Below are 22,204 nucleotides of genomic sequence, written 5' to 3'. Positions count from 1 at the left end.
GAAGGCCAGAAGGCCATCTTCCACACACTGGACCTGCCACTGCATGTCCATGGGGGCATGGGGAGAGGGTCCCTGAAGTGACCTAGAAGTTGAGATGGGGAAGGAACTGCCGTAGAGTTATGGCTGGGTCAGAAGGGACAGAGAAGGGCCACCGAAACCGGTCTAAAATGGATTTAAAGCGGGAATCACTATACATTTACATGAACTTTAAGTGCATTTCAATTTCACTGTTAGAGAAGCCTAGTGGCTCTTCTTGAGAATGTGGCACCATTGCTGTGTTTCCTTCCAAAGCACAGAGCAGAGTCATGAAGTAGTATCTTACAGAAATATAATGCTTCTGATCCCCTCCGAAGAACGTGTGCTTGCTGCTGCTTCTCCCATGGTGGAATCAGTAAGGTTCCCTCACATCCCCTCATCCAGCTCTTTTTGGAGCCACAGCAAATAGGGCTGGAAAAGGCAGGCAAGCCAGAAAGACTAAATGTTACCTTAGGAAGGCTTCCCGGGCCCCTTCCTACAGGCTTGGTGCCAATGCTACAGATTTACATCGCTTAATTCTTTATGACAACTGTGCCAGGTGGGTATAATCCCTCTACTTTACAGATGGGAAAATGGGGACGTAGAGTTTAAGTAACTCTGGTAAAGTCATACAGCTCTTAAGTACCGGAACCAGGATCTGAAGATGAGTCTCATCTCAAAGCTGGGGCTCCTTCTACAACACCAAGCTCCTTCCCAGAAATTCCTTCAACGGGGGAGTATGGTGCATCTGCGGCCCCTGGGACAGGAAGAGGCCTCTAGACCCTCGGAGTCCTATTGCGGTAACCCCCAACAAATTCAACATCACGCGGGGATCCTCGTTCGGCTTCTCTTCAAAGGCAGAAACAGACATCGATCGTGCCCTGGCCGAAAACGCCTCATGGGAGCAGCCCTGCCTGGCTGTCCTCTTTCTCTAGCTCCTTGTGCTCCCAAATGGCCACATGCCTCCTTCCAGGCCAGCCGCTTGACTAAACCAAAGTCATTTACATCAGCAGATTCCATATCATTCAGTCTGTTGCTCACATGCAGGTTCCTGGCACTGAAGTGAGTGAACCTACAACAAGACTGTCTGCATTATTTTCACACTGAGAGAGTTTCCAGTTCCTGCTCAGGAGGGTCAGTGTCGTCCAACTAAGAGGGAGACCACGTTAAACCCTTACAGACTGAGAGGGCGTCTCATCACTCCTCATTTGATTCTCTGCTTTCCAGCCAGGCCATCTTCCAGTGCTTCCTCCCTCCAGAACGCCTCTTTCTCCACACACATCCGCCCCTTTTCTCACCTCCGCAGAACACATCCCCCCCCTCATCTGGCTATTCCTCTTCCAGGTCGCAGGGTACATGGCACAAGGGCAAGAAGGCTTCACAGACCGTTACCCATCAGGGTCTGATTCCTTGCCTTGTGCTTTGCAGAATCTCGTATCACACTGAATTCCATTTTATTTGTCCACTAGATCAGGGCTCCAAAGACCACTGCCTGCGGGCCAATTCAGTCCATAGCCTGTTTTTGTGAACAAAGTTTTATGGGGACACAGCCACGCCCCTTCACGTATGAGTCATCCATGGCTGCTTCCAGACCACAACAGGACCGGGTAGTTTGTGTAACAGATTGTAGAGCCCACAAAGCATAAAATACTTACAATCTGGCACTTTACAGAAAAATTTTGCTGGCTCCTGGTCTCGACTGCAAGATTTTCGAAGACGGGGGTCATGTATCATGGTCACCTTTTTATCCCCCAGGTCTACCACACAGCCTTACTCAAAGAGTGCCCATTCAATATTGAGGAATGAATGAATGAACACAGGCACAAATAAAAATCGCAGTGAAAAGCCAAGGAACTGGACCCTGATAGTCTCAAAGAAAAAAAGCACACATTCTATGTATCTGATTTTTTATTGAGAACTAATTTCAAAACCTGAAGCCTAATCTTAAAAACTAAAATCTCCAGGGCGCCTGGGAGGCTCAGTTGGTTAAGCGTCTGACTTAGGCTCAGGTCATGATCTCAATGGGCATTCGAGCCCTGCGTTGGGCTCTGTGCTGACAGGTCAGGGCCTGGAGCCTGCTTCGAATTCTGTATCCCCCTCTCTCTCTGCCCCTTCCCTGCTTACACTCTGTCTTAAAAATAAATAAACATTAAAACAATTTTTTTAAAAAACGCAGAATCTCTTAAAATGGGATTAAAATATTTTTCCACTCAATCCAAAGCCATTGGATTGAAATTTTAATCCACTGTCCATTCCTTTTACCCTGTAAGGTAAAAATCCTTTGATCTTATGACAGGGACTAGTGTGGATTTTAGACGACCCTCGCATTAAATTTAATTTCTTACAAATAAATGGTATCAGGATATCAAGTGCCTTTTTTTTACCTGTTCTCATTGATGAAACTCCTACTTAGTTGTCTAACTTTGGAGTTCTACAGCGCCTCTCCCCCAGCCCCATTTCATAGGTGTCTCTCCCCAGAACTGTGAGCCACTTACAAATTACGAATCTATAAATAGAAGGAATGAAGAGCACATTAGCTGGGACACACTGTGGAAATCCTAATGCTGAGTGGCAAGCTGCCATCAATTGGGGCAGCTGGAGAAAGAGAACCTTCTATTTCAAATAGATCTTTCTATTTCAAAGACAGAACATAAATAATTGGTTCTCTTTAGCAGGCATTGGAAGGAAGTACTAGGAAAATGGTCCTTCTTGTGTGAGGAAGGAAATTTAGGATTGCATGTACAAATCACACAACTAAATCCCCGACCAGCTCTCAGACGACAAGCACATCAGTTTGCATCCCCGGTCACACTGTAACGGCAGGCATCACGAGAGCATATGAGTTGGTGTGCGGGTACTCTGGGGAAGAACCACGGGGGGGCTTAATATTCTGTATAGAAATGAACAGCTTGACAATGGGCAAGACAGTTCATTCAAAGTTTTGCCTAAAGGGCTAAATTAATTGTGTTCTGCTAGTTACTATGCCTCCTGATTTAAAAAAAAAAAATGCCATTCAACAGATCCCAAGAGGAGCAGCACGTCAGGGGACAGATACATTAATGACAGGAGAAATGAAAGCACATCCAAAGAACCTTTGAGGCCAGAATTGAAATATGGACAGAGCCAGAGAATGATGTCAGCTCAGCACCAAAAATTAAATCTGATCTCACATGATTGTTCTACTCCGTTTTGATTGATAGGATTTTCTTCCAAGTTCCCCCCTGTAAGTCATCTCCCTTCTTCCCTTTTGCCCCCCACCCCTCCCAAAGAAGAAAAAAACCAAACAACAGTGATCATTACAGGGCAGCGTCAGTGCAAAGTAGAGCCAGATGGAAAAGCAAAGGCTGTTCTAGGTGGGCAAATCAGTGTATCGATGGGCTGATAAAAACCTGGAAGAAATCACTTGAAATGTGTTTATTAAGCAACTTAGGGTTTAGGGTGCTCATGAGACATTGCACAAAGGGGTTTCATTGCGTTACAGGCTGAAGGGTACCAGAAGCAATTCAGTACATCTGTGGGTTGTTTATACATAACCGAGCTTCATTAGACAACTTCCGCATACCCTGTACTTCACAAGTCCACACAAAATCAGGAGGGAAGAGCTATCTTTGAGGGAAGAGTGCTTCCGGTTAGAAAATCTGACTTGATTTAGCAACAAAAAAGATTTATAAATATACTCTTCTCACTATGTGGGTTTTCCATATTCTCAAGTCCCCTGGATTCATGGACACGTTCAGAAAACTAAAATTATCTTCTTAGTAGCCATGGATGGAGACTCTTCGCGCATCTCTGTGAACTAGAAATTTATCTTGAGGAAGTTAATGTCATCATCCCTCAAATTTAAGAAATAGTACGTGGCACCCAGATGTGTAATGAAGCAGAGGAGAAACTGTCCAAACCTCAAGCAGGGCGTTCTCATATTAGAAACAGAAATCCCAGAACCAGGAATATCTTGGCCGAGACAAGATTCTAATGTGTGTTGTTTTTTTTTTTCTCTTAGTTACAAACTGATCAATCACATTGCTCCAAAAGCAGATTTAGTTAATATATAATCCTGTAAGCTTACTTAGGAATAGAAGCAGCTTGCTCATGTCACTGGAAACAGAAGGTTAAATGGAAATGTCAAGTCATTAGGGAAACTACATTCTGCTAAAATGAGAGCAATCTTATTGTTGGCTTCTGCCATAGTAACCCACGTCCTCAGACCAAGAATGTTCCATGACTCATGGCTTTATTTGAAAACAAATACAGTCAAATCCATCACGTTCTTGACCTGAAGCTATCATGTGATGCAGCAAAAAAGCAAAACGACCCATTACATTATTTAAAAATAGAAATCCCTTCTGGAAAATGCTTTTCTAAGAGCCTCAGGGTAGACCTAGCAAGGAGTAAAAGTTTTACGTAAAACTATGCGGGAAGTGATGTGCAAGTGAATCTTCCAGGTGGCGCTCTAAGAGCAATGGCCCCTCCTTCCCCAGCCCCACGCTGCACAGCTCCTTCCCCTGCAGCAGGGCAGAGGGGCTTGCTCAGGGTAGCTTTTCTCACTTCAGGGTAGAAGTGGGCAGCAACACTCCCATTGAGGGAAACAGGGAGGAAACCAACTGAATGGCCGGCAAAGCAGTCATTCACTGACGGTATTTTTCAACTTGGTCAATAACGGTATTATTAAAGACTTTTCTAGACCGAATTGGGCCCAAAATGCTGATTTCCTGTCTTCTCCGCAAGGTGGCTCCACTACACCTCAACTGCCCATTCCTGAATTAGGATCTGACACTGACCCAAAGGAAAGACTTCCATATCCTAAATCCCCTCTGCTCCTGTTCTGGCATCTTCTTCCACTCTACCCAGGGCAGCTATGTGAGTGAGAAAGCATGAGGTCTCGATACACTCTGCTGTCACTGGTTTTTAGGAAGCGAGAGAGATTATTTAATGGGAACTGCACTCTATAAAGTCTGTGCCTTGGGAAAACCTGACTGGTAGCGTTCCCTTCAAAACTCGAGAGACTACTAAAGAGATGACAGGGATGGAAGCTGGCAAGGCAGAGGCTCAGAGGGAGGAAGGGCCCTGTGATGGCTCAGGGTGACACAGCAGAGTGTTTGTTTGGATGCACATGCACACGTTATGCGGACAGAGCATTCCAGCGGTAAGTGATATAGATCAGCACTATAAAGAGAATATGGACAAGACAGAAGCTTATAAGGTCCCTGGAGCGGAGGGCAGAAGTTGGTTGTGGGGGTTTCTCCCCAAGGGCCAGCAGAGTGTCAACAGTCTTTCGAATATGACGGAAGTCCAAGTGCAGGATGTCATACGGAGAGCAGAGGTCGGCCTATTCCGTGGGCAGCCATTAGAACAGAAAGAGACAGTGCGTACAATTAAAACTACACGGAAGAACAGCTGGAAAGAAGCACACATTTTTGGTTACTAGCAAATGGCAAGACTCACCCCTTATTTCAAGCAGGTAAAACCCATTCCACCAAAGATTTTTTTAACCGGTTACAAAACAAAGTAGCATACCCAAAGTGTTTTATGCAAGTAGCACAAGGAAATCCTTCACCCACAAAGCCACTACTAAGGAACAGCACGCTCTTCAATTGGATGTTACTGGCGTCCAAACAGTTTTAATAGCCAGGTGGTATCACGTGCTCACCAATGGCATAGAAATAAGAGCTTTTCACTAGGGACATTCAGGACATAACCTCGCCTAAGGGCAAAACGTAAGCTTCCAAGTTGAATCCCCACCTGTCCTCACCATTCTCAATGTATTTTTTTTTTCACCCTGGTTTATGAAGACTCAGTGAATATAAAGTACTCCTCTCTGAAAGGTAACACATACACCTAATTCATTTTTGTTCTAGGGTTACTGATAGACTCCGGGGAACTCTGGTTTTACCTGTGTTCCTACATGTGTCAGAAAGCACGTTAAATTTCATGTTTTTGCAGTCACACATAAACCAAAAGTCTAAAGGAGGCTTCTTAGATGTGCGGTTAGAATAAACGTGCACCCCCCCACGTGGGATAACCATGTAAATTTATTCATCACTAAACACGTATGGTAGGGCACGGGTCTTCTGAGTTGGCCTCCAAATATCTGCTCTTGTCAGGAAGCAGTTTCCTGATACAATGACTTCCTGAACTGGAAAGGACTACAGATTAACATTAACAGTGATTATAACGGATTACGACTGATATGTCAACATGCAAGTAGTTTTGTGTCCAAATGAAACAAGAATTGAAACTATTTAAGATATAGTTCATAAATGCAGCTTTATTTCAAGTCTGGCAAAGCATTTAAAAACATATATACGATATATATGTTATATCATACTTTGCTACAGTTTTCCCCTTTATTTTAGCCTCATTGCTAAGCAGATGCAAATCACAGAGCAACTGAAAGCTTCTAAGATAAAGATGCTGTCTTATATCCTCTGAAGTCAGCTTGATGCCCTCAGATGAAAAGAAATGCTATAATATCAAGCACGATGGATAAGACTAAAAACATTCTAATTTTAATTTATGAAGGTAAAGATGCTGTTCTTAAGACTTTTTAAAGACAGTAAGCCACGTTACATCGATTCAGATCATGCAGCTTTTCTCAGTGGATTCGGAGGAATCAAGCTACTGCTGTTACTTTCCCAAGACTTAAAACATCTACACATAGATTTGATTTCACTGGGAGAGAGACACTGGTCAAGGATTAGCAGATGGGGAAACATCTAAGGAAAGACGTGTTATTGCAATAAGAATTCTCTATTGCAATGTTGTGCTGAACCAGTGAAAACTGAGCAAAGCAGACGTAAGACATAAGGCGTCCACAAACTGAAATGTGAATTTTCACAGAAGTGGGTATTTCCACAGCAAAAGCAAATCATTCTACCTCCAGTCTATGCTTTAAAACCCTTCCCAGAACCCTAGGGAAAATGTCTGGTCTGCTCCCCAGCAATGCCCTCCAAGAACTTGAATCGAATAGTCCTTACAGTGTTCTTGAGTAGCACAGTTCTCGCATGGGGAGCCTACACAGACCATTCTTCTTGTCCTGGAATTAATTTCGTGATGCCACAGATTCGGGGCTTAATTCAGATATCAGATTAAAGTGGGTAGGGCCTAGACTCACAGTCCATGGTGTTTGGTTTAAACTAAATTGTGATCTCTAAAGGAAAAGGCATGGGTCTAAGATTGTCTGGTAGGCAAAAACTGGAATCGCCGTAACGTGTGGAGTGTGGGCTGCTGGGGTCCTCTGAGACCTGCGCTCTGATTCTGTCCCACGTCCCACAGCCCAAACTGCCACAGCAACCTCAAGGACACCGTGCTAGGAAACAGGGCTGAAACCGCTAGGGGAAATGAATTTTCTGATCCTGCGCCTACCAAATTACAGTCTTAATGAGCGGCACTTAGAGATTGTGCATTTTTTTTCTCTTGGAATTAAAACAGGAAAATACTAAAAATGAAGAAAATGGAAAGAGGCAAAATTTCACCCTGTAGGACAGAGCATTAGTAATTACTGCAAGGCATTTGAAAGGCACAGTGAATACACTCAGAGTCCTCAGAGGCAAGTGTGGACGCTAATTCCCACTACAAAGAACAGAAGTCACAACTGCCAAGGTTAATTCAAGAAAGTGTGACTAAGCTTACTTACTATGAAAGACTGGCCGAGCCTCCCCCAATACTGTGGATGCAAACGGAAATGTAGACAGATCTGGAAAAAGGTCTAGATTATAAATGTTGTGTGTGTCCTGCAGTCTAAATTCTAGTAATTTTAGAATATATTCATTTTATTAATTTTAGGGACGCCTGGGTGGCTCAATGTTGGTTAAGCTTCCAACATTGGCTCAGGTCACGATCTTACAGCTTGTGAGTTCGAGCCCTGCGTTGGGCTCTGTGTGGACAGTCGAGAGCCTGGAGCTGCTTTGGATTTTGTGTTTCCCTCTCTCTCTGCCCCTCCCCCACTTGTGCTGTGTCTCGCTCTCAAAAATAAACATTTTTTAAAAAAGTTTTTTTTTAAATAAATATAATTTTAACTTTTAAGGTCAACACGATTACAAAGTATTTTTTCTTTAAACCTAAGGTAACATAGCTCAGGAACATTGACGGCCATTCTGAACATGTAAAGCTCTGACTGACAAGGTATAATCTGGTGGGGAGTTGAGTGAGGTAGTGAAGGGTTTTCACAGTTTTCTCCAAATACACAGAACTAATCATCAATTTTATGAACTTGGAGGGTAACTGTTGTATCAGGAAACTACTTTATCTAGAATTGCAATTTAAAACCTTTTGAAGATGCCGCTTTTAAAATGGTTCTTCTCAACCATGCATTCATGAAAGGCTGTTAGACCACTGCCCAGAGAGACGCACAGTGGGAAAGAATTCTTACGTTCTCAATGGTAAACACAAACCACCTGTAAGAAATTGGGCCTGATTTTACAAGCTAGAGACTAGTCCTTTTTAATCTATTACAAATTTTTAAATTGTTGTTAACAAAATAATAAATGTGTCGGTCTTCACCTCTGGTTATTCAGACTCAGAATTAACCAATATAAACGTAAAAGCCAAATGAATTTTGTAGGAAGAATCTCATTCCAGGGGCAGCTGGGAGGCTCAGTCAGTCAAGTGTCTGACTGTTGAATTCGGCTCAGGTCATGATCTCTGTGCTGACAACATGGAGCCTGCTTGGGATTCTCTCTCTCCCGCTCTCTCTGCCTGTTCCCCTGCTCACAAGGGCATACTCTCTCTCTAAACAAACAAACATTAAAAAGAAAAGAATCTCAGCCTATCCCAGAAAAGTACTTATTATGATTTGAATTGATGCTAAAGGGGAAAAAAGAGGCATAAAGGTCAAAGAGAAAGAACTCATTTCTCAAGATTACAACAACGTGTTTTCAATTTATAGAATGCCTGCCAATAAAAAAAATAATTCAGATTAGTTACAAATTTCCTAAACCCTCACAGACAGTAGGAAAGTTACTACTGACACTTTCAATTACCGTATCCCATTTTAGAAAACAACGAAAGGCAAATATGAAAGGCACTGAAGACTCGGCCATAATATGAACACAATCCTCTTTAGCAACAGGATCATGGTTAGAATCCAAAATGCACTCTGAGATTTAAAAAAAATTTTTTTACTTAATGTTTATTTTTAAGAAAGAGAGAAAAAGAGAGAGAGAGAGAGGTAGAGAGACAGAATCTGAAGCAGGCACCAGGCTCCAAGCTGTCAGCACAGAGCGCGACGCAAGGCTCGAACTCACGAACCACGAGATCATGACCTGAGCCCAAGTCGGCCCCTTAACCAACTGAGCCACCCAGGTGCCCCTCCAGGATCTTATTTGTAACTCCCTTTGGCCCATGTAGAAGCTAAGGGACACCCTACGGTCCCGCAAGCCCCTGGCGTCTGTGCTGCTCAGGCAGGCAGGTGGGGGCCCTGTGCGGCCAAGGTGTCTACAGAGGTAGAGCTGCTGCCCTTAATTCTCCTCTGTTTTCCCTCTGCAGACAACAGTGGCTACAAAGGGCTGGGCAGCTCAAAATCAAAGCCCGTTTCATCTAAGTTCCCTTCTCCTCTAAAGAAAGCAAGTCTTAAATTAAGCTCCTTACAGAGGTCTGAGGCCAAGGCTCCTTATTTAAAACCGAGTAGGAAAATTTCCCTTGTGAACCAAAATATAATTCTCTATTTTTTAATAACTTTAATGCTTTGTAAATCAGAGATTTCTTTTGAGCAGAGACAATACTAAAAAGAGCCCCAAACAGCCCTAAATTTGGATCCAATTGGAAATCCCCAATAATCAACAGTGAATCTTCTACATCAAGCACAGAGGCCAAGCATGGCCCAGGTGACTCAGAAAAGAAGCCTCAGTCTGCCCATTCACAGCCTCATGACTTCAGGTCAGATTTTGGGGGGATATAAAGAACATATCCTCAAGAAGCTGGAAGCCCACCAAGGGGAGGTCAGTCTTCAAGATCAAGTTGATGCCGGCACCACCACCCAATCCCCAGATTTTCCAGGGCACCCTGATGCACCCGAGGTGAATTCGCCCACCGCCAAGCAGTGGATGAGAGAGAGGTAATTACGGAAATGGACTTTCATGGAGTATTACAGCTCAGAGAAAGCGGAGAGGTCTGTGACTTTCAAACTAAGCTTAGCAACAGGATGCTTCCTAACCGCCCCCACCCCCCCCAAAGAAAATCTTAGCTAGAAATCTAATATATGCTATTGACAAAACAGAAACTGCTCTGGCTGATGCAGGAGGGCGAGAACTATCTGTAGTCTTCCCACTTGGCTCTCCCTCCCCTCCCGAGCTGGCCATTTGAAAAGACTCGAGGGCTCTGAAGAATGGGCTTATATTTACTTCTCAAGTCCCAACACCTGCAGTTTGCAGAGCAGGGTGGGGGGGCGGGGACTCAACCGGTTCAAACCGCCATGTCTATGGCTACCGGCTGTGAGCGTGAGTTTAGGGAATTATAAGCTCTCTGGACTCTGTTTCCTCAGGGTACGGCGAGAAAATATTTACCTCCGACCCTCAACAGTGAGCATTTAAGATGATGCATGTATATAAGAAGTCTTTAAGATGATGCATGTATAACAAGTCCTCAACGAATGGTTAACTGCTGCTAATTTTAAGGACTTTGCCTCAGGGCACATAACTGGTTACCAGCTTAAGTGGGGGATCATTGACCCCAGACTTTATGCATTCCCTCTTCGGGCTCACAGATCCCTTTCACCCACTCACTCTTCTCCTTCCACATTGTGTTCACTCAGTTTGTGTCCCTTTAGTTGGGGAACTGGTCCTAAAACCAAAACCAAAAACCCAAGGCACTTAAAATGGACAGCAGGAAGGAAGAATAATGTACATTGAAGTAACTACTGGAAGGAGGGGCACCTGGGTGGCTCAGTCGGTTGTGTGTCTGACTTCCCTTCAGGTTGCGATCTGTTTGTGAGTTTGAGCCCCGTGTCAGGCTCTGTGGTGATAGCTCAGAGTCTGGAGCCTGCTTGGGATTCTGTCTGTCTCTCTCTCTCTCTACTTCTCCCCCACTCAATGTTCTGTCTCTCTCTCTCTCTCTCAAAAATAAACATTAAAAAAAATTTTTTTTTTTAAAAGAACTATTGGAAAGAATGTCATCCCAACATGGAGAAAGAAAGTTGTCCACAAACGCTCCGTCTACTTCATTTGTAAGGACCTTTCCTTGGTATTCTCATCAGCAAACCTCCACCTCATGCCAAATCCCTCTCAGTTGATGGCAAGCAATTCTCCTGTCACCCTAACAGAATTTCTCCAGGTCCCCATCGGTAACTTCTTTCTGTGATGTCATCTTCTTTCCATCAGTGGCAGCTGCTGTTCCAAATCCTGTCTGTCCCCACCGACTAAGGAGCCAAGGATCCAGCCTTACCCAAACGTCACAAACCACACACCAGAGCTCTGGAGGTGCCTTACCCATCTACATGTGCTAACCTCCTGCAAATACACTGACTGGGCTGCTTTCCCTGCCTGCAATTCCAAATGCAGCCAATTTGAAGAAGCCACATTTACAGTAAGCCACACCAGAACCTCGCTACCCAAGTGCAGAGTAAAATGCTTCATGAACCTTGACCGACCCCGAGGTATAGAGCTGGGATTGTGTCCATGGGGACTTCTAAAGAAAACATAATGCACTAGAACAACTGGAACAATTTTAAAATTACTTCCATCCCTTCATATTACTTTATTTGTAAAAATTTAACTAAATCTGCTCAGCAACCGCATTCCATCCACAGGAACCTGACAAATTATAGAAGCTGCCGATGCTGACTTTGCCTTCTAGTTTCAAACGGTGATTCTATTACAAAAGACAACAAATGCAAAGCTTAGAGCACAGCTGTGACTTCTCAGTCTCTACAGGGTGATTCATCACTGTCAATTAGTATTTAGCTTATCAAATACAGAATTCAAGATCTCTGTGACTTGTGAGTGTAAGTGAGTAGGTAAGTAACGGGTGGAGAAGCAGGAAAAGCTTGCAAATTGAGGAAATAACTATGTTTTTGGCTGAGAAATCAATGACTGTTTTGTACCCAAATATTAAATGTGATGCAATTAAGAAAGTAATGGCCCAGGTTCTCTGTGTTTTCAGGTACCAGCCTTTTCAAATATCTGACTGTAAATGGAGAATTTCTGCAATTAGGCTTGTGATATATTATTTTTTAGTGTAAATAAGCAATTGTTTATACTACATTAAAACACGTACATTAAAACTTCACCCCCGCTAGTGAAAGAAGCATACCTAAGGGGAAGGGAGTCATTTCACCCCTCCCCCAACTATCATACACCCAGATGAAAGATTTCATTTCCAATCATGTATTTCTAATTCATTCCGTGAGATGAAAGTATGCTCCTTTGAGCATACAGGGAGATTTGCCAATTGCCTTCCAATGGCAATTTCTAGTTTTCCACTAGAATATTCTTTCCTTACTTTAACACATCTGATTAAAGAAGTTCAATTGCTAGTTAACCAACAGACTTTCTCTAGTAGCAAAAAGCTTCATGTAACTCTAGTCACCAGTGAAATGCTACTGGATTATCCATTAGGATGGATAACACACACACACACACACACACACACACACACACACACACACACAAGCATGCACACAACCATACATGCACATTACACACGGTGCAAACTTGAAAGTCACCTCAAATCTTTAAAAAATTTCAAAACTGGCCTAAGTAATATATTTCTTACTAAGCATAGTTAAATGGGACACTGGCAAAAAAGGTTATTTATTCCCTGTAATTCAATCTTCCCGGAAATTATGAGCTACTGATTAGTGCAAGGGACACTTTGCTAGGGGCATGATTCAGAAATTATGATAAAATTTTCTCTGCATATTATGGTAATTTAATTTCCTTTTCCCTACTTTGAAAGAAAATTATAATTACCAACCTTTATTCACAACACTTGGTTAAGGGCATTTCCATTTCATTTTGTATCACCATAAGCCAAAAAAAATTTTTTTGATGAGTTTAAAAATATCACAGGGGATTAGGCTGTAAGTCATCAGTGCTTTCTGGCACAGACACAAATAATTTATCGTCTGAAACCTAGTAGGATAGTTTTGATTCACACATGGAAATCTTATTAGCCCATGATGGTCAAATTATTAAAAATAGTGTGTGTATAAGAATTTTCACAAATATTTGAAGCTGAGAATGTATATGCAATATTAAAACATACACATGCAATATAGAGACAGAGATTAACATTAACATTACTGAAAGACATTTGGATTGATCACAAAGACATTTCATCCATTATATAAAGATTACGCTCTTTTTAAACGTGAATTTATAAGGTTTTCTTTATGGATACAGTTCTGACTTAATGGTGCTTTAATAATTCTCTCCTTGCCCTCAAATAAGATAAAAAATGCACCACTAATAACCCCTTACCTTTGAACCTTAACAAGCTAAAAGATAGGGCGGGAAGAAAGGAAGGAAGGAAAGATGGAGGGAAAAAGAGGAAGATGGGAGGGATGGTGGGAGGGAGAATAAGTCTTTCTCAACTCCAATAACTAACTCCTACCACTGGGTAGAATTACGTTGCAACGCAATTCCTTCACATACTCATAAACAGTATTTCACAGCAGAGTTTGTAGTTACTTTATCCCTGGCATGTTAGAAAACATAGAAGAAAATTTTTCAAAATGTAATTACTGTCCATATCTGTTTATCACAATGATTATCAACTTCTCAACTTATCCCCAGATTGAGTGGATTTTGTTACTAATAGCAAAGCCTTTAAAAGCCCCAAATTAGCCATCAGGCTGAGGCTGAGGGTGGGGCTTAGCTTGGGAGAAAGACAAAGTAGCCAACTATAGTTGGGCTGGCTATAAGGAATGCCAATTGGATCTACAGTGGGTTAACGGGGGAATGGAACTGCGAACAGTTAACAAATTACAAAGCAACATACAAACATTGTTATTATTAGTGGTAATGATTAATGATAATAATAACAATAATTACAATATTTTCAATATTATTTTGATCCACATACCCAAAATGCAACTACACAGAATGGAAATCAACAAATTAGGAGTTCACTACAGGTGTGCTTTGCATAACAGCTTTGGATAAGGAAAACCATCACCTCCAAAATTCTACCCTATGGAACATGCCAGATGGCTCAATGGAGCCTCAGCAATTTTTGTTCTTGGAGTAGAGAATCAAGCTGACTACATGTTTTTCTCAAGTTTGGAATTTTGCATTTATTTCAAAACCATAAAGAAATTCTACTCTTTTCCCTCAGTATTGACCAATACTGCTTTAAGCCATTTTAATTTCACTGTAATAGAGGAATTCAACTAAAATTTTATGTAACTTATTCAACATTATTCCTCAAAAAAGACTGAGACTTCAAAGGATGTGTAAATCTGTACATTCATTCAGTGGTCTCAAACACATGCATTAAATGAAATCGGTACCAAAACATGGTTATTGGGACTAAGTTTGATGTTACCTCTGGTACTCCTAATTTTCGACAGGCTTCCAAAAAGTTTTCCACATTTCTTCTGCATTTGGCCATGCTAAGTTTGGGCTATAAATGCAAATATGGAGAAATAATTAATTATTAAAAGGGAAATGATTTTTAGTAACAGGTTAAATTTTAACCTTTCTAAATGGCACAAGTAACACATGTTCACTGAAGGGAAAAAATACCTAAGCAAATAGAAGACAATAAAAATCATCCAGAAACATCCACCTAGAGATAAGAACTCTTAATATTTTGGATTATATTCTTCCAGACATTGTGTATGTGTATATGCATGTGTGAAAAGATACACAGAAACACATGTATACACACAGATGTTTATATAAGCAGGATTTCTACATGTGTATATACATGTGTATATATATGTGTATAAATGCAAATTTCTGCATATGCATGTATGTGTATATACATATGTATATACACATACATGCATACTTATAATTTTTATGGGATCATACTCTTGCATAATCTGCTTTCGTTCATCTATTAATATACCATAAGCATCACCTATTCCCAACAGCAATATATTTCTATAAGAAGGGTTAAATTCAGCAGGCCAATTAATCTCCTTCCTGCCAAAGCCATGGGTTTGATGAGAAAGAGGCAACAGAAGTAAACAGCATAAAAATGGTGGCCTGTTTACGATTTAAGCAATGGCCTCTCACAGTTGAGTTGACTGTGGTTACAGATGGCCTCTAAGGTGTGGGATGGAAAACAGGTACATCTGATTCACACAGTTTGATTTTTACATGGTAAGTTTAAAAGCTTTACTGTTAAATTTTAATATTCTACTCTTAGTTCCCTTAAAAAGGGAGCAAGAAGAATGACTGAATCCAACAGTCTAGGTGTGGAAGCAATATTTTATAAGGACTGATTCTGCCCTGTGAAAAGTAAGCGAGAGTGAGGTGACTCTTAGCCCATCTTAGAGGGTGCACACCAGTCAGCACAAAAATCTGTTTGCACATTATTTACTTTTTAAAAAGGGACTCCTTATCCTCCCCCCACCCCCGCCCCCGGAAAAAGGGAAAAAGAAAACCTGCTGGCATGGAACCATTTAAGAGTCTCATGCTCTACCGACTGAGCTAGCCGGGCGGCTTCGGCATGGAACCATTTAATTTGGAGGCTAAACAAGCATTGTCCACCTTGGCTAGAGAGGAAATGGTACCCCTTAACGTGAGACTTGCAAAGATGGGGCAGGAAGCTGCTTCGGTGGTTTTGCTCACTCCCAGGCATGTCTTAGGACAAGGCCACCACGTTAACCCTTATGCAAAGGGAAGGAACAGACTTAGGTAATGTGACATGAGGTTACCAGAAGAATAGGAGATGTCCCAGCTGACAGGGCACCAAGAGGCATTTCACCATTTGAGACCTGAGTATTTGTCTCTCCAACCCTCCAGGCCCTCATCGTCCTCTGTGTACTTAGGATTTTGTGGGGCTCTTTTCTGAAACTCCAAAGACGCCCAACACCATTCAAAATATTTAGGTCAGCCCAGTAAAGTCAATGTAAGAATATTTCCCATCTTTGGAATTGAAGGAGGGCCCATTCTACTATTGTCGTCTGGGTTTAGTTAGAAAAGCATTTACTACAAATAAAATAGTTAGAGGTTCAACCCCGTCAATGGTCAAAGAATCAAAATTACACCTGCTTGGCATAAAAAAAATGGACACTATTAGTTTTGTGAATGAAAAGTTAGAATGCTTGATATTGACAATAACGTGGGCAGAAAAGGCATCCATTCTGTTGGTGCAGATATGATGGCACATACTGTGTGTTTCCCATGTGTCAGATACTCCACCAGCTGTGAAGTATGCACCCGTGGAAGCGAAACACACAATTCTCAGGGTCACTTACCTCTAGTCTAGTTGGAAATATTAGTAAGTTGCAGGAAATTATAGTTTAGTATGGTAGAGGTCTGAGTTGTGAGAATATTAGGAGAAAAAAAAACATCAAGGAACGGAACCTAACTCAGTTTTAAGGGCTCAAGAATGGCTTGCTTCCTGTAGACGCTGAGGGACAGGAACAATGGGAGCCAGTGAGGCTGCAAGATGAGGACATTTGGAGAGAAGGTTGGGGGAGCCTTCTAGTTTAGAGGGAAGAGCCCGCGTAAACACAGGAGAGAGGGTGGGGGGAGCCTTCTAGTTTAGAGGGAAGAGCCCGCATAAACACAGGAGAGAGGGTGGGGGGAGCCTTCTAGTTTAGAGGGAAGAGCCCGAGTAAACACAGGAGTAGACAATGATAGCCCAGACTAGGACCAAAAGCAGGTTCCACAGCTGCAGCACAGCTGGTGGGCTGATCAAAGGGGGCTCCGAGAACCTCCCCAAAGAATTTTAGGTAAGTGGACATTTGGAAACAGCCCATATTTCTAAAAAGGAAAACTACACTATGATAATGCAAGCTAAAATACATTACAGTTATTAAAGTGGATATTTATGAAGAATTTTTGTGACAGGAGGAAAACCTAGGTTTTGATACATTTTAAACACTACTAAATAGTATACATAAGTAGCTCATCATTCAATAAAAGACCTTAAACGCAGAAAGGATGCTAGCTGTTAGTAGAGAGGCCAAAATGCTAGCAGTGGTTGTCTTTGGCTCATGGAAAAAAGGTTGACATTATTTTTTCCTCTGCATTTCTCTATTTTCTCTAGTTGGGCATTATTTCCCATTATTTCTTCAATTAAAAAAATATTTAAAAAAGAAAACAGGTTGACAACCAAAAGATTTTTAAAGGAGTGCATCATTTTTCCTGAAGGATTAACAAAATATAAAAATGCTTAGACACATGACTCATATTCACTGTGAATAATATAACTAATTGTACATTCAAACTGGAGGCTATGAGGAGTCACAGTTTCTCTCTTATAAAAAAAATGGGGGGGGGCGCCTGGGTGGCTTGGTCGGTTAAGCATCCGACTTCGGCTCAGGTCATGATCTCACGATCTGTGAGTTCGAGCCCTGCATCGGGCTCTGTGCTGACAGCTCAGAGCCTGGAGCCTGTTTCAGATTCTGTGTCTCCCTCTCTCTCTGCCCCTCCCCTGTTCATGCTCTGTCTCTCTCTGTCTCAAAAATAAATAAACGTTAAAAAAAAATTTTTTAAAAATTGGGAAAAACTATTAAATGTGAATTTCGCACATGGCTCACACAACTTTATAGCCATTTGGGCCTCATTTGTAGAAAATACTGGAAAGTTTCATAGCAGATTATAGGACAGAATTTGCTCCCCAAACTAAGGCAAGCTAGGCACAGATTTGAAGAGACAAATTGATCATTTTCCTCTAATTTCTGAGGCAAAAAAAAAGGGGTTAAACTTTTCCATGAAAAATATGTTCAATAGTATAGAAAGGAAGCTGACAGTTGGAGTAGATTCATTAGCTAATCTCTCCTGCTGCCAAAAGAAAAGCATCAATAATGCCATTGTGAGCTTTTGGTGGGGGGGGAGGGAGAAAAACACCCATTATGTGATATTTTATGAGCACTGTGCCTTGAAATTAGGGGTTCTGAATGTTGAAAACTGTTCTATAAACACTAATGATATCAATGGCTTACATTCGTGCATGTATCACATGCGGGGGCCTTATTTTATCCTCAGAAGAACATGTCCAAGAACAAATCAAGTTAAAGAGAGGTTAAATCCCTGCCCAACGCCACATGGCTTATAGGCAGAGCTAGATTTTGAGCCCAAATGCTGCCTGCAGAGCCCCAAAGCTCTCCCCACCTCTCCTAATGAACAGTGGAGAGTGTGGATAGACATTTTTCTTTTTTTCCTACTTGCCTGAACCTGATATAGGACTCCAAAGACAAGCTTATCTCTGGTTCCCCCACCCCCATCTGAATGACCAAAGAAGTGACTCCGTAACCCTCTTCTGGATGGAAACGTGCTCTGTGATCTACAGGAAGAGGTTTCTGTATCCAGCTTTACCTCCCTGCAGTGGAGCAGCGCATTTTGAGGGTGTTGGTGGAGTTTCACCCCGTCAGTCTTTTCTCATTATTGCCCCAGGACCTCCAGTGTAGCCCACCTGAGCAAAGTGAGGCACCAAGGAATTGCTGCATTAATGCCCGGCTGACCAAACTCTGGCTGGAGAGGTTACTGATGTCATTTTATACAGAATCCATGTCTTTTCAGAGTCATCCTAAAAGCCTCAGTGACTGAGAAAGAGATCCCATTTAGATGTGAAGCTACCGGAGCGCCCGGGTGGCTCAGTCAGTTGAGCGTCCGACTTCGGCTCAGGTCATGATCTCATGGTTCGGGGGTTCGAGCCCCACGTCGGGCTCTGCGCTGACAGCTCAGATTCAGATTCTGCATCTCCCTCTCTCTCTGCCCCTACCCCACTCGCGCTCTGTCTCCCTGTCTCAAAAATAAATAAACATTAAAAAAAAATAAAAAAAAAAAAAGAAGAGAAGCTACCAACCGGAAGAGCTTTCTGGCAAGACTTCTCACTGTTTAAATCACAACTCATCTTTAACGAGCAACACCGTCCCCCCAGAGTGTGTGTCTTATGTAAAAGTTAGTCTCCCTTTATCTGGTGTTACTTACAACTGCTGGTGACGGGACATGGATGCTTGCGACGGAGCGCGGGCGGATGTGATTGACCAGGTGACAGAGGACCACGCCATCCATGAGTGCGGCCCCCAGGTCTTCATGCAGGCTGACCTTGAGTCTCATCTCGATGCTCTGTGGGGGAATCAGAAGGAAGCCAGCTGTTACCAGGCAACTGATGGTAAGAAACAGCTACAGGTATTTATGAATTGAGACACTAACTTCATTATGGGGAAGAAGAATAGGAAGATTTGGAAAACACTGACATTATTTGAACCTTTTCCGAAAGATATTACAGTAAAAATTCTGCTGTAGAAAACCAAATTCAGCCGCACCTACAAGTTTTAATAAGTTGAGTGAAAGGAATAATGGAATCACTTCTTGAGTTCAATGTTGCCAGAGCCTTGGCTATGAAAATAGAAAACCAGAATGAGGCGACCAACAGAAACCAGGCCCAGCTGGTTCTGACAGCCTTCGAGGGGCAGACGAGGGATTGAGGGATGCTTTTCTCTCACATTATGTTTTTTTTTAAATTTTTTTTTTTAACGTTTATTTATTTTTGAGACAGAGAGAGACAGAGCATGAACGGGGGAGGGTCAGAGAGACAGAGGGAGACACAGAATCTGAAACAGGCTCCAGGCTCCGAGCTGTCAGCCCAGAGCCCGACGTGGGGCTCGAACCCACGAACCGCGAGATCATGACCTGAGCCGAAGTCGGACGCTTAACCGACTGAGCCACCCAGGCGCCCCTCTCACACTATCTTTTAGCTGAGAAATCCATTTTTATCCCTTTAACAAAACTGAACTTTTTATCTTCAGAAATTATAAATCCATACTCCATTACAAGAAATATTAGAGAGACCCCGTGTGCCCTTTACCTAGTTTCCCCCAAAGGTAACAACTTGCAAAAGTACAGCAGAGTAGCACAGCCAGGATCCCGACACTTACATGGCTAGGACATACGACACTCACGTTTGCCCTCTGACAGCCAAACCCCCCTCACTCCCAGCCTGAGGACCTCTTCAGCCCTGTTCTCTCTCTTTTCCTTCAAAGCTCCCATGCCGTGAATACTGATTGTTTGCTAGAGTCCTACAGGTCCCTTTTTACGGTGCTTCAAAGTCGATTTTTCGAAAATACAGAATGCTGCCTCAACCCTGAAGGCGCTTATTCGGTTATATACTATCTCTCGGGTACCTCGCGGAGATGTTCCACCAATTCCTTCTCTTCTCTCATCTGTTCCATTTTCCTCCGAATTGTAAACTGTGGGTCTATAGATTCCAAATTTCTCTGAGGTCTCAGAAACACTGTAACAGAGAGGAAAAAAACAAAAAACTTTATTAAGAGTGCCTACCGCAGGCTGCCGTACAGGACTACGCATAGTTAAGCTAAACAAAGAGTTTACCCCCAAATAGCACACTAACCACTCATGGAAGCAAATTCAGACTTCACACAGAAAGCTTGGTTTGACTATTCTAAGGGATTATATTTTCTTTTCTTTTCTTTTCTTTTTTAAATGTTCATTTATTTTTGAGACATAGAGTGCGAGCAGGGGACGAGCAGAGAGAGAGAGGGAGACACAGAATCCGAAGCAGGCTCCAGGCTCTGAGGTGTCAGCACACAGCCAGACGCGGGGCTCAAACTCACAAACTGTGAGATCATAACCTGAATCGAAGTCGGGCGCTTACCCGACTGAGCCACCCAGGCGCCCCCAAGGATTATATCTTCAATTGTAGTGAGTTATGCAGAGTAACAGAAGCTGTATTTTTGGTGACAACAAAGTGAATCCAGGGAAGGATTCAGGGACCCAGGGAAGGGTCTGGGTCATCCTTGGAACCATGCCAGGCCATATCCCTGACAGATGTCCCCTCCCTCTGTTCCTACTGCTTTCATTCTGAGTGTTCATTTATACCTGGGGTTTCACAATCCTTTCATAAATTCAAATAATTTTATTCAAATAAGAGGACTCAAGACTTGCTTTACACATTAAAAATCATGGCAGGTTAATGTTTCTGTTAGCCAAAATTTTTTAAAAGCCTGACTTAAGAACTAAGTGACAGGGGCGCCTGGGTGGCGCAGTCGGTTAAGCGTCCGACTTCAGCCAGGTCACGATCTCGTGGTCCGTGAGTTCGAGCCCCGCGTCGGGCTCTGGGCTGATGGCTCGGAGCCTGGAGCCTGTTTCCGATTCTGTGTCTCCCTCTCTCTCTGCCCCTCCCCCGTTCATGCTCTGTCTCTCTCTGTCCCAAAAATAAATAAAAAACGTTGAAAAAAAAAAATTAAAAAAAAAAAGAACTAAGTGACAATACATAGGATTACACATTTTAAGTGTGGAGGGGGAAAACTCTGACAGCATATCCCAAAGGTCAGTTCTTCTTTTTTTTTTAAATTTTTTTTAATGTTTTATTTATTTTTGAGACAGAGACAGAGCATGAGCAAGGGAGGGGCAGAGAGAGACGGAGACACAGAATCTGAAACAGGCTCTGGGCTCTGAGCTGTCAGCACAGAGCCTGACGCGGGGCTCGAACTCACGGACTGTGAGATCATGACCTGAGCCGAAGTCGGATGCTCAACCGACTGAGCCACCTAGGCGCCCCCCAAAAGTCAGTTCTTTAGAGATGACCATAGACTCCTTTTAGAAAAGTTGGCAACATTAGAAGCCGTTTAAGAGATCATTTTTGGCTTCACGTCTTTAAAATTATAACCACTAAGGGGTGCCCAGGTGGCTCAGTGGGTTGACTCTTGATTTCGGCTCAGGTCACAATCTCACAGTTCATGGGATTGAGGCCCGCGTCGGGCTCTGTGCTGACAGTTCAGAGCCTGGAGCCCGTTTCAGATTCTGTGTCTCCCTCTCTCTCTGCCCCTCCCCTGCTCATGCTCTCTCTCTCTCTCTGTCAATAAATAAACAAACATTTAAAAAAAATAAATAAACATTTAAAAAATAAAAAAATAAAATAAAAGTTAAATGTGGACTCCACTCCCTAAAGTCAGTGATCACATGCTCACCCAACTATGTTATTTTACTCTCAATGGGTACCTTTGTACCAAATCACCTTAATGAACGGCTTGCATTATGCTTCTCACATCTCAGTATTTTCTTTCTAAATCAGTTATAGGATATTTTAATTAGCATTCTAATGCTCTACG

General features: G+C 42.5%; 1 protein-coding gene across 4 annotated transcripts in view; it reads right to left on the bottom strand.

The window, feature by feature from the left end:
• Positions 1-22,204, bottom strand: part of LRCH1 (leucine rich repeats and calponin homology domain containing 1) — a 204,226-nt gene that overhangs the window by 5,588 nt on the left and 176,434 nt on the right. For 2 of the 4 annotated variants that reach the window (XM_058685278.1, XM_058685300.1), the window contains 4 exons: positions 20,258-20,367; positions 19,062-19,199; positions 14,494-14,571; positions 3,415-5,341 (listed from right to left, as the gene is read on the bottom strand). In XM_058685278.1, the coding sequence (XP_058541261.1) occupies positions 5,135-5,341; positions 14,494-14,571; positions 19,062-19,199; positions 20,258-20,367 (533 nt within the window). In that variant the 3' untranslated portion in view covers positions 3,415-5,134. Of the gene's footprint in view, positions 1-3,414; positions 5,342-14,493; positions 14,572-19,061; positions 19,200-20,257; positions 20,368-22,204 lie in introns of those variants that run through there. The other 2 variants (XM_058685289.1, XM_058685306.1) reach the window with 1 other exon arrangement.

This window comes from Neofelis nebulosa, chromosome 1 (genome assembly GCF_028018385.1).
Source record: "Neofelis nebulosa isolate mNeoNeb1 chromosome 1, mNeoNeb1.pri, whole genome shotgun sequence".
Taxonomy (NCBI): Eukaryota; Metazoa; Chordata; class Mammalia; order Carnivora; family Felidae; genus Neofelis; species Neofelis nebulosa.
The sequence above is the reverse complement of the archived record's forward strand: the minus strand, read 5'-3'. Positions and strand labels throughout refer to the sequence as shown.